Source organism: Dunckerocampus dactyliophorus, chromosome 9, assembly GCF_027744805.1.
Source record: "Dunckerocampus dactyliophorus isolate RoL2022-P2 chromosome 9, RoL_Ddac_1.1, whole genome shotgun sequence".
Classification (NCBI taxonomy): Eukaryota; Metazoa; Chordata; class Actinopteri; order Syngnathiformes; family Syngnathidae; genus Dunckerocampus; species Dunckerocampus dactyliophorus.
This window is the reverse complement of record NC_072827.1, coordinates 2606797-2618982: the sequence shown is the minus strand read 5'-3', so window position 1 is coordinate 2618982 and position 12186 is coordinate 2606797. Positions and strand designations below refer to the sequence as shown.

Genomic DNA, 12186 nt, shown 5'->3' with positions numbered 1-12186 from the left:
CATTCTAGACCTACACCACCATCATACACCACCATCATAGACTATGACTATCACACTATCATAGACCACCACCATCATTCTAGACCTACACCACCATCATACACTACCATCATAGACTATGACTATCACACTGTCATAGACCACCACCATCATTCTAGACCTACACCACCATCATACACTACCATCATAGACTATGACTATCACACTATCATAGACCACCACCATCATCCACCACCATCATAGACTATGACTATCACACTATCATAGACCACCACCACCATTCTAGACCTCCACCACCATCATACACACCACTATCATTAGGGCCCTATGAAATCCGTTTTTTCCGTTTAAATTTTTTAGAATTCTGTTTTTTACCTTTTACACATATTTGACCAGCATAGAGTGTGTACTATTTAGGTTCATGAATACAATGTCCATGAATGAAATGCAAAAATCCTTCCATTTATTGCTGCAATACATCATTGGCCCATTTTGTCCAGTCATTGAGAAATGGATGTAGCTTAGCTAACTTTTCTAAAGAGATGTCAGCCTCAGCACATATTGCTACAACATCTTCAACAAACTGTAATGCCCGTGCTTGTGATTAAGGAAGATGGAGTCACAGATGTCATTCCAACCGCGTTATTAATGTAAAATACACTAGGTCCCCAACTTACAAACATTCGGAGATACGAACGCAAGCTGACTGGTCTATATTTTCATGTATTTTGCCTTATATATTTATGCAGCTACATGCCTGACCAGTAGAGGGCACTGTGACACTGCTAATGGGACCAACAGAGAGGAAGACGTGGGGAGAGAGTGTAAAGGAGAAATGAAAAGCTAAGTTGTAGCTGTATGATAGAACCCGGACAGAGCGTGTGATTAAAGTTTATGAAGAGTTAATAGGCCTGCTTAATTCTACACCACCCACAGAACACTACCTCTTTTAGAAGAGTGTAACGATGACAATTTGTCCTTTTTTTCAATAACTCCTCCTCCTCCTCCTCCACAACGACGTATGCTCGACCACTCCTCTTCATAGGTAAATAACATTTATCAATACGTATTATTATATCATTTTTATTATTGTTTTTTAATTAATTATCCTGGTTTAATATTACTACTGCATCCAAACTCATATTTACATACATACACATATACTGTATATGTATACACGTACATGCAGTACCTATATCATTGCTAATATTACTTTTGCTGGACGGTCGTCTGGAACCAATTGTGTTCATTAGTTGGGGACCTCGTGTATTTATTTGACACCCTTATTTTGTTTACACAGACAAATGTGGCAAACAGCGCTCTTATTCTGAAGGCCGGAAGTGCGTTGTATGCGTTGAGAACGGCAGTTGACGGTTAATATGAGCCGTAAGAATAAACGTGCCTATCGTCTTTTTTTCCACTCAGAACCTGCACGTTGTCAGTGGGCATTGTAAAATGGTCCTTACGTCAAGGCGGTAAAACAGAGCACAATGAAAATATACTCATCCGGCCTGAGTCGCACACGCACACACAAACACACACACACACACACACACACACACAGCTGCACTGGCACGCTCTGCTAAACTAAGCTAACCCCGCTAGCTTCCATTCATGCGCCGTAGGAGACGAGTTTCTATCACAGACTACCATCATAGACCACCACCACCATCATAGACACCACTATCATACTATCATAGACCACCACTATCACAGGCCACCACTATCATACCATCATAGACCACCACCACCATCATAGACACCACTATCACAGGCCACCACTATCATACTATCATAGACCACCACCATCATCATAGACAACACTATCATACTATCATAGACCACCACTATCACAGACCACCACTGTGATACTATCATAGACCACCACCATCATAGACACCACTATCATACTATCACAGACCACCACTATCATACTACTTGTATCATACACCATCACCATCATCATAGACACCACTATCACAGACCACCACTATCATAATATCATACACCACCACCACCATCATAGACACCACTATCACAGACCACCACTATCATACACCACCACCACCATCATAGACCACCACTATCACAGGCCACCACTATCATAGACCACCACTATCATACACCACCACCACCATCATAGACCACCACTATCACAGGCCACCACTATCATAGACCACCACCACCATCATAGACACCACTATCGTACTATCATAGACCACCACTATCACAGACCACCACTATGATAGACCACCACCACCATCATAGACACCACTATCATACTATCATAGACCACCACTGCGATACTATCATAGACCACCACTATCAAAGACCACCACTGTGATACTATCATAGACCACCACCATCATAGACCACCACCACCCCCACGACCTCCTCCCCAGTCTGCAGAGTGACTCTTCAATGGGGGCTCAGTGACAGGTTCCCCCCTCAGGGAGCAGCAGCTCTGTGGACCATCTGCTTGCCACAGGATGAACAGGTGTCCCCATCGCCGGATTGCTAGCTAGCCGCCATGCTAACGCCACGAATCTGCAAAGACCACATCTCTCTTTGGTTCGGGTGGAAATATAACTTCCTGTTGTCACCACGCTGTGAAAGGGGAAGCCGAGCCAGAAATCAGTGTCACACATTTTGTGACAAAAAGCCACCTGAAGTATTGTTCTGTTAGTAAATAAAGATGAGTTCGGAGACACGAGACGATGTCATACATTTCAGATTCTTGCCAAATGTTCACGTAAAGCTCAGATAAAAGGACAAAAAAGCAGTTTGTGAATGGCACAAGGTACAGTATATGCACTTCGTACACACCATCGAGCGTTCAATATGCAAACAAGCGTGGTGGACCACAGTGCTGCTGCTCAGAGCATAAGAAGACTCCTCCATCAGTCACGTTTAAAACTGCTTTAGAGGGACAGGTGGCGCCAACTACTGGCTCGGAATGCGCATTACAGCCTTTTCACTCATTTTTCCAGGTGTTTTTTTGGTGTAATGTGGGTGGAAAAGCCTGTTATTAGAAGCAACTTTGATTTTTGCTCTTTTTTTTACCCATTTTTTTTTCCCAAATATTTAACATTTTCTAGTTGTAATATTATGACTTTATTCCCATAATATTTTGACCATATTCCCATAATATAACATTTCCCCCAACTTAATTTTCCCAAAATGACAACTTTTGTTTGTTTTTCCTCATTGCTTTGCAACTTTTTTTGAAAATGTACTTTTCTTCATTATTTCAACTCTATGCTACTAAAATGATTGACTTTAAGCATTTTTTTCCTCATAATATATTGTTGTATATTATTCTCGTAAAATAGGGACCTTTTTTCTCGCGTGAATACGACTTTTTTTCTCTTAATATTTTTACTTTATTCCCGTAAAATCACAAGTGTTTATTTTCCTTTTTTCCCAACTATTTTAACTTTCTTCTTGTAAATTTTCTTCTCATAATTCTGACTTTATTCCCATAATATTTGGACTTTATCGTCGTTACGTTATAACTTTATTCTTTGTTTTGTTTGTTTCGTAATACTATGACTTTATTCCCATTATATGTTGACATTTCCCCCAACTTAATTTTCCAAAAATGACATGTTTTTTTTCTCATTGTATTGCAACTTTTTTGAAAACGTACTTTTCTTTATTATTTCAACTTTTTTCTACGAAAATGATTGAGTTTACGAATTTTTTGTCTCTTAACATATCATAAAATTGGGAACTTTTTTCTCATTTGAATAAGACTTTTTGTTTTTCTTCATATTTGACTTCTTGTAAAATTACAGGTGTTTTTTTCTCCCCATTTTTCTGTTTTTTTTCCCAACTATTTTAACTTTCTTCTTGTAAATTTTGTTCTCATAATTCTGACTTCTTATTCTTGTAACATTATAACTTTTTCGCAACCTAATTTTCCAAAAATTTGAACTTTATTTCTTGTTTTGTTTGTTTTTTGTAATATTATGGCTTTAAAAAACGTCTTTCTTTAATATTTCAACTTTATGCTACTAAAGAATAATAATACACGATTCTGATAAAATTATGACTTTCGCGTTAGATTACGATGTTTTTGTTTTAATATTTTCACTTTATTCTTGTAAAATTACTGCAGATTTTTCCCTTTTTTTTCTTTATATATTTCTTTATATATTTCAATATGCAGCAGGCCAATAAAAACAACAGACGGGAGCTGCAAAATGGCTCCTGGGCCGCACTTTGGACACCCCTGAAGCGCACTTCTAACTCAGCCAGCTGCTATCATAACAAACTTAAGTGTGTGTGTGCGTGCATGTGCTGCCTCTTTTGCGTCCTTAAGTGACCCAGAGGCCACCCCAGGCCTAAGGCCAACCTTTTGTGCCTTCAGAGTCCTCACTCAGCCCATTCCATCCCCCCACACGCACACGCACACACACACACACACCACCTGCCTTGGGGAGGCTGGCGCAGGCCGTAATGGAGATGGAGTGATTGGGCCGCCACACAAAGATGCAGACGTTGCAGAGATTTTGCACATAACTAACATCAGCATAGCAACACGTATAACATTTTCATGGATACGTACAGCTAGTTAGCTGGGTGGTGACACGCTAGCATGTGCTAATTGCCAGTAGAGGATACAGGAAACCACCAATATTTTCACTGGACTGGGGGGGGATGGTGTTCAGGCTATGGTTAGGGTTTGGGTTTGCTGAAGGGGTAGGGGTAGGGGTAGGGGTAGGGGTAGGGGTAGGGTCAGTTAAACTGCAGCTCTTTGTGAACAAACTGGAGGTAATGTTTGAATTATTCACAGACTTTTTGAAATGTACAACTCAACACACACACACACACGTACATGAACACACACGGGGCCCCCTAATGACGTGCTGATAGATGTTCCCCACTGGGCCTGATGGTGCGTGTGTCTGTGGAGTGTGCTAGCAAATATGCGTATGTGTGTGTGCGTGCATGTGTGTGTGTGGACGCGCTCTGAACGGACATGCGTCAGACGGAGTGCAGGTGTGCATGTGTGTGTGTGACATCGGGGCGAGTGCCGGGTCACAAAGGTCAAAGGGGAACAAAAGCGAGAAGAGGATCCCAGCTGCCGAGCTAAACATCATCCAGACCCCCCCACACACACACACACACACACAACCTCCTTCCTTTTCAATGGGAGTGTGCCAATGTCCTGCTTGTGGACACAGGCACACACACACACACACACACACACACACACACTTACAGCCACATCTGGGGGTGATGCGGTAAAGGTCATATGCGGCGCATGCTTGGATGGACATTATTACATTATCATTGTAGTTAATACATTATAACATTCATTAAGGCAAATGGGAAGGAAATGAGGGAAATATTAGCTTTCATTCTTTCTTTTTTTGCTTCTCAGCTGTTAAAGAGACACACGCTGCGTCCAGATGAGGGTTGGAAGTGTTCAGAAAAGCTTTTTCTGTCATCCATTCACATTTCAGCTGCTAAAATTGACTAAGGAAAAGACTGCAAGGGAAGAAGACAGTCAAAGTTGCAACGTTTAAAATGATTAAAATGTCTCCCTCTGGTGCCTGAAATCAGTAAAGGTTGACTACAACAGTGATTCCCTGCCAGGGGTACGTGGAAACATTTAATTTCCATGATGATAATTAAATATTCTCAATCATTTCATATGAACTCGTATTACGTCAAGTATAGTTCATAGACAGCTATAAGCAAGCATTCGGAACCATTTAGAGTGGCAGCTCGGTTTTCCCCACCAAACACGCGGATGCACACATATTCAAATATTAATGTAAATAAAACGTCTGATATTAAAATCAGTTTAGTTTACGTTACCCAGGCAGAACAAACGGCCAACATGTTATTAGCTTACAGAGAGTGAGATGAACTCCTCGCCGACTGCAAAACGCCGTGGTGAAGGTTCAAGCGCCCAGGGCGTGACAGGGCACGGGCAATCACAGGTTAGCAAGATACGGAAAGAGCCAATCGACGAGTTCGTTGGCCTTCTTCGACTTGAGCGACCATTTTCCGGTAGGTCTTAGAGCCTGGTAAGTATCGATTTCCATTTAACATAACGTAACAGTAACACGCGGTAATAAATAAGTAAATAAACGGTCGTTCACTGGCCACCCTTGGTGCGTGTGTGAATGTATAAACGAGAGGCGTTAACTTACATTTCTTTGGAGGAAGGCGCTTTACGAAAGTAAGTACATTTATTTGTATTCACTTACAGCGCAGCCTTGCCACATCCAATATGGCGGCTTACGGCTCAGCCCTCTTTGCGGCGTCTCCATATGTTTTTTTTTTTTTGGAGTTGTCCATTACTTGCCTTTATTGTTTAATATGTTGCTCTTAGTGCACCTACACTGAAATGTTGCAAAAACAAATAAAACAGTGAAGCTTCATTCAAATAAATTTTCCCATAGGAAGCGATAAAAATGGGTGAAAAGGTCACCATCCTAAATCTTTATGAACTATACACGCAATGACTGAAGTAACCGTCAAGTGGGGGGAACAGGCTCAATTCATTTTCCAAAGTGGTCCTCTGACCTTTAGGAGGTTGTGGAGAATTTCATCTCCAACAGTCCTCAGGTTAATTACAAGGTAAAAAATGTAAATTACAACAGTAATTGCTAAAGAAAAATAAAACATATTTAATTGCTAATATTATATGATATTAATTATATGATCAATTATATTAATTGAGACGCTTCGTGTGTCTCAAACACTACGAAAATGTGAACTAAAGGGTGGGAATTGTGAGTCGCTGTGAGTTGGTTTAGCTTTGACTGCTAGCTGGGTGACCGTGGGAGATGATGAGGAGAGTGCTGTTAATTTGTCAACAAAACATGGAAAAGACAAAGACAAAGAAGAGGAAAGAAGAAGAGGAGAAATGGGTCAGAGAGAAAGGTATGGAGCTGTAGCATCACTTTACTTACACCACATTAACCAATGTATATGACTACGTTATAGTTACTTGCTGGCTAACACTGTTAACAATCATGATTACGCAGCATCTGTCCGAAAGTCTACTTGTTTAACATTGATGCCTGTTATAAGTAGAACATTTTGTAACATCGACTTACTGTTATGAGCAGCAAGGCAGTGGCTTTCGTAAATATCACGTGATTTGGGCTGCACGTGCATGTGTGGGTGCATTTCCTGCGATTTCCAAGTGTCCGTGAATGCAGCAGTAACTTTTGCCCGAAGAGTTACGTGATGCACCTGAATGCGCCATTCTTAGAAAAAACGTTAGCTCAGCGCTGACAGCAGTTTGCTAGTTTTGATCGTGCTTGTTGAGTACGAAGTGTCAATCATTTGTGTGTGTTGTGTGACTCAAGAAGACCACACATACCATCCATCCATCCATCCACCCATCCACCCATTTTCTATACCGCTTCTCCTCTTCAGGGCCGCGGGGCGTATAGACAAACAAGCATTCACACTCACACTCATACCTATGGACAATTTAGAGTAGCCAATTAATACCATTTGGACAAACCCACGCTCCTCTGGCCGCACACATACTGTATACAGTATATTGCTAAAAGAGCTATCCACGTGCACAACAAAGATGATTTAATAATTATCTGACCGAAATCTTTCCATGGTGTCCCAACTCTAAAAGAACCACTACACCCTTCATAATAGAATCCGAAATACAAAAACACATACAACCAACGCCTCTTTTTCACCGCGTGGATTGGAACACCAAAATAAATGACATCTTCAAGATGAAACACTCTTGATGCATAAAATGACCATCAAACGTCTTTATTTATTCATACCACTGATCTGTATAAGTCTGGATACGCCATTGGTCAATGACTTGTGAAGCCACGCGGCCGCCATATTACCACTCACAAGAAACACTTCTCGGACAATGACTTATGTGAGAACTTGTGAGTTGTTAAGTGTGTTGTTAGTTTGTTAGCCACTCACACTAAATGCAAGGTTAGTCTTCAGACTAACCTTGCACAACAGGTGTGCTTGAGCTTAGTCATAAGGACTCGGATATGATCCTTTTTAAACATTCTGTCCATATCATACCATACCTGAGTCATAACGGCTTTACAATGGGGGCTGTGGGGGATATGGAAACAAACAACCACCACTAGACTACTAAATCATTTGGTTGCTTGCAAATATAAAAAAATAAGTTTATTTATTTATTTATTTAAATTTAAAGTGAACCCCCATATGGAGACAATGTTTATATATTATTACATATTATACTACATTTTATTCCTGTGGTTTTTGTTCAAATATATCTCTATATCAGAAAAGACGTTATTTCTATTTCATAACACAAACAAAAAACAACATCAAAATGTTAAATGATTTTAAAACTTGAATCTCCCCGCTTTTTAATGTCAAATCTAGATGTTCTGTTAGCCTCTTCTTCTGCTTTGTACACTATGTACGCTGTGCCAATGTAGTCTGCTACGTACGACATGTGAGTGGTAAGATGGCCTCTCTGTGGCTTCGGTGGCTTGCACGGGCACGTGCGACGTATGGTCTATCCAGATATATTATACAGATCAGTGTCCTGCTCCGGTCTCCTCGAGTCGTGAGGCGTTCAGGCGTACTTGTTATTGTGAGTGTTTCACGCTAATTTTTCACTTTTATTCACGTACCCCCTGTTACAATTGGCGTACCCACTAATATTTTTGATGTATGAACAAAGACATATTTGTGTGCATGCACACGTGTAACGTACGTGTTGTATTTGTGTAACGGACGCTGCCGGCTCAGCTGTGTGCTAGAATGTTAACTAAAGCGGGTCGGAAGCCTGACAGCCGTAGCCTCCGGTGCGTCACTGTCAGTCAGAGCGTGAGGTCGTGAGTTCGAGTCTGCTAGCTAGCTGTGTTCACAAACTGGCGTCTGGAAGGTCAGCATGGCGTCTCCTCACTGGTACTGAAGGCATGTGATACCTCAGCTTCTTCCAGAAAAGTCTGTTAGATTTCCTCCATGTTTGGCTTCCCGGGACGTCCGTCTTCCACGTCAGAGCTCCGTATTTCCTCCTGATGTAGCGCAGAGACTCTGGCAGGTGGCTGTCATCCAGAGGACCATCTGTCAACAGACGTCACTGTCACGCTCATGGACGAAGGACACTTTTCATCAGATGTGAGGTCACCTATCTCCACCAGGATGACTCTGGGCTGGTTGTGGGTTAAAGCGTCATGGAGGCCCAGCTGCTGTTCGTAGCTCAGCTGCTTCTGCTCATCGCTCAAGGGACGCGTCTGAGCCTCCGTCTCCCCAGAAAACACGATGATGATCAGCCTGCGACATCTGCGCATGATGGCTGCGATGGCGTCGTGCGTCGCTGCCAGACGTCAAACACAGGAAGTCAGCGCTCCTTAGATAGATTGTCTGTCATCTTGGTAGTCCATCAGTCAGTCCTTGGTTAGCTATTTACTTTATCAGTAAAATCCACAAAACAGTTTTTTCTGAACGAGAAATCTTGTCACATTTTAGTCTCGCGAGATCTTGTTAGTTATCTTGCTAGTTAGCTTACTAGTCAGTCAGTCACTTAACTGGTTACATAGTAAGTCAGATAGGATTGTGTAAACCATGCGTCAGGCGAGTGAGGGGCCTTCTGACCTTCTCCCGGGCAGTCGTCGCGGCCTGTGATGAAGAGCAGGTAGCCATGTTGTTCCTCCAGCTCGCAAGGCAGCGTCTGCAGTGCAAAACGGGCCGCGTGGGCCGAGGTCAACTCGCCAGCGCCGAGGAAGCTAACGAAGGCGTCGTAGAGGCCGACATCTCTATCTGTGGAGAGGACGCCGTCTTTATACGTTGACTGACTTGAATGAGCGTCTTGTGATGTGAGATGACCTCCTTGTTGGCCGAAATGTCCCCGCAGCTTCCTGTAAGCCAGCGTCACGTCCACCTTGAAGAAGACCAGCGCCGCCGTCACAAGCAGAAGAAGCAGCAGCGAGGCGGCCGTGCTGAGAGCCACGCTGGTGCGGAAGCAGCTGCGAGGGGCTGCGGAGGAAACCACGGTACACGATCTAACCACAGCCAATGGTAACAAGTCTGTCTTTACGAGGCAATGCAACAATACCTCTTATGGACACTGCCCGTCTTTGTTATTGCGCTTGGAAGACCACCCATATTTGGTAGTTCAAACCATGTGATCTATCCCAGCCAATCAATGACGAAATGTAACCATCGTCACAAAATATAATTCAATGAAAGAATCTTTTATGGATATGGATATGATATATTTGGGGCTTTTTTAATGTCAAAATATTAAAAAATTAAAAATGGTAAATGAGTCTTGTAATATCAAAATAAAGGTATTGAGTGTGATAGATGTAAATATAATGAAATATAGCATTATTTAAATATAACAACATCTTTGGGGATTTTTAAAAATAATTCTTAAAAAAAAATAAAAATGAATGATATTACACGGTTAAAAAAAATAAAGGTAGTGAGTGTGTTATATAAGTAGAATGAAATCAAATAAAAGTAAATTTGGGATAAATGTTGAGTTGAAATGAATTAACTCGGAATGTTCAGTATTTATTTGATTGGATTTCAATTTTTTTGGTGAATGAATGAATTTTCATGGCTTTTTTGCTGTTTTTCGGACAATCTTGAGGAATCTTCTAGCATGAGCGTGCATTAGACAGGACCTCGTTCACTTGACCGCCGCTTGAGGATCATATTGGTAATTCCTCATCACAGGAAGGCTGAAGATGTTCATGACTGCATTTCAAGAAGAAAAAGCAGAGGGACCTTCTACCAGCAGCTTGACGCAGTCCTTTTCACCGAGAGCGTTCTTGAATCGGCAGCTGATAGGCACGTTGAGGAAGCGAGGAAGAACTCTTGAAATGGTCAGATTGGACTCGCCGTAGACCCTTCCTTTTCTGCGAAGGCTTCAGAGGGAGAAAACGAGGACGAGGTTAAGAAGGCCGCTCAAAGTCAATCATTGCGGCAGGAATGGCCAAACAATATAAAACAATGAAATGATGTTGTTAAAGCTTATATATTATATTGATATTACGCACACTGGTGTTAATCAAACACGCTAAAACCAACCAATGCGGGTGAAGATCTGCTCAGTAGTCAAACATGCAGCTCAGTAAATGAGAATATGGTGCAGGAGTTCACTTCACATCAAGACAACAATGAAAGGCTCAGGAGGATTTTGCAGTTCATTTGCTGATTAGCGCAAAAACCTATTCAACTTCTTCTGTATTCATTTTCAACCATTTTCCTCATTTTATGGGATAATCAATTTGGACTTTTTGTTAGCAGTATGCTATAAAATTATGAAAGGACAACTGCCCTTTTGTTCTTAATTTTGTCAATCATCCGCAATCCTCATGAGAGACATGAACACACGTCTTTCTCTTTTCTGTGAGTTCTAAAGATATAAAAGCAGCTAAAAAGAGGCAGCTAAGAATGCACACACCTATTCCGCCTATAAACAACCTCCAAAAAACGCCTCATTTACATACTGTGACCTGCATATTAACCAAGCTTCAATGTCATTGTTGTTATTGTTATTAATATTGTTCAATTAAAATTGTTAAGCCGAAGAACTATGTTACTGCCGTAGTGACACCTCGTCACCCCAAACCAGCTAGCGGCTAGCTTCTCCACAAACTCGCTCACAATGCCTCAGGCCACTAGTGGAAAGGTAACGCTACATATTGCAGCTGCCACCACTGCTGCTGTGTTTTTGTTTTGGAGTTTTGAAAAGTTAACGCGTTCCTTTCTATGTTGCTATGTTCCAGTAATGCTTAAAATGACCAAAATACTGTTAGTATTACAAGTTATCATGAATGGATATTGATATTATTATTATTATTATTATACAAGATGACCTATTATATCCTAGAACACTGTTGGAGGTTTTTGGAGGGGTTTTACTAGCAGGCTTTGTAGGCGAAATAGGTGTGTCCCATTACATGCATTAATTAGCTGCCTCTTTTTAGCTGTTCTTATATCTTTAGAACTCACAGAAAAGAGAAAGACGTGTGTTCATGTCTCACACCAGGATTGTGGATGATGGACAACATTCCAAAAAAGGTGCGGTTTTTCTTTAAGAAATGAAGAACAACATTTTTGAAATATTTCACTTTGTGTGTAGTCAAGCTGTAGAACACAGGTGCTAAACTCAAGGCCCAGGGGCCGGATCTGGCCCGCCACATCTTTAATGTGGCCCTCGAAAGCCTTACG

General features: G+C 41.5%; 1 protein-coding gene across 1 annotated transcript in view; it reads right to left on the bottom strand.

Moving 5' to 3' along the window:
* The window catches only part of LOC129187250 (uncharacterized), a 41895-nt gene that overhangs the window by 2391 nt on the left and 27318 nt on the right, over positions 1 to 12186 (bottom strand). The window contains exons 18-21 of the mRNA XM_054786226.1: positions 10738 to 10877; positions 9598 to 9978; positions 9131 to 9319; positions 8928 to 9066 (exon numbers count right to left, since the gene is read on the bottom strand). Coding sequence (XP_054642201.1) covers positions 8928 to 9066; positions 9131 to 9319; positions 9598 to 9978; positions 10738 to 10877 — 849 coding nt within the window. The remainder of the gene's footprint in view (positions 1 to 8927; positions 9067 to 9130; positions 9320 to 9597; positions 9979 to 10737; positions 10878 to 12186) is intronic.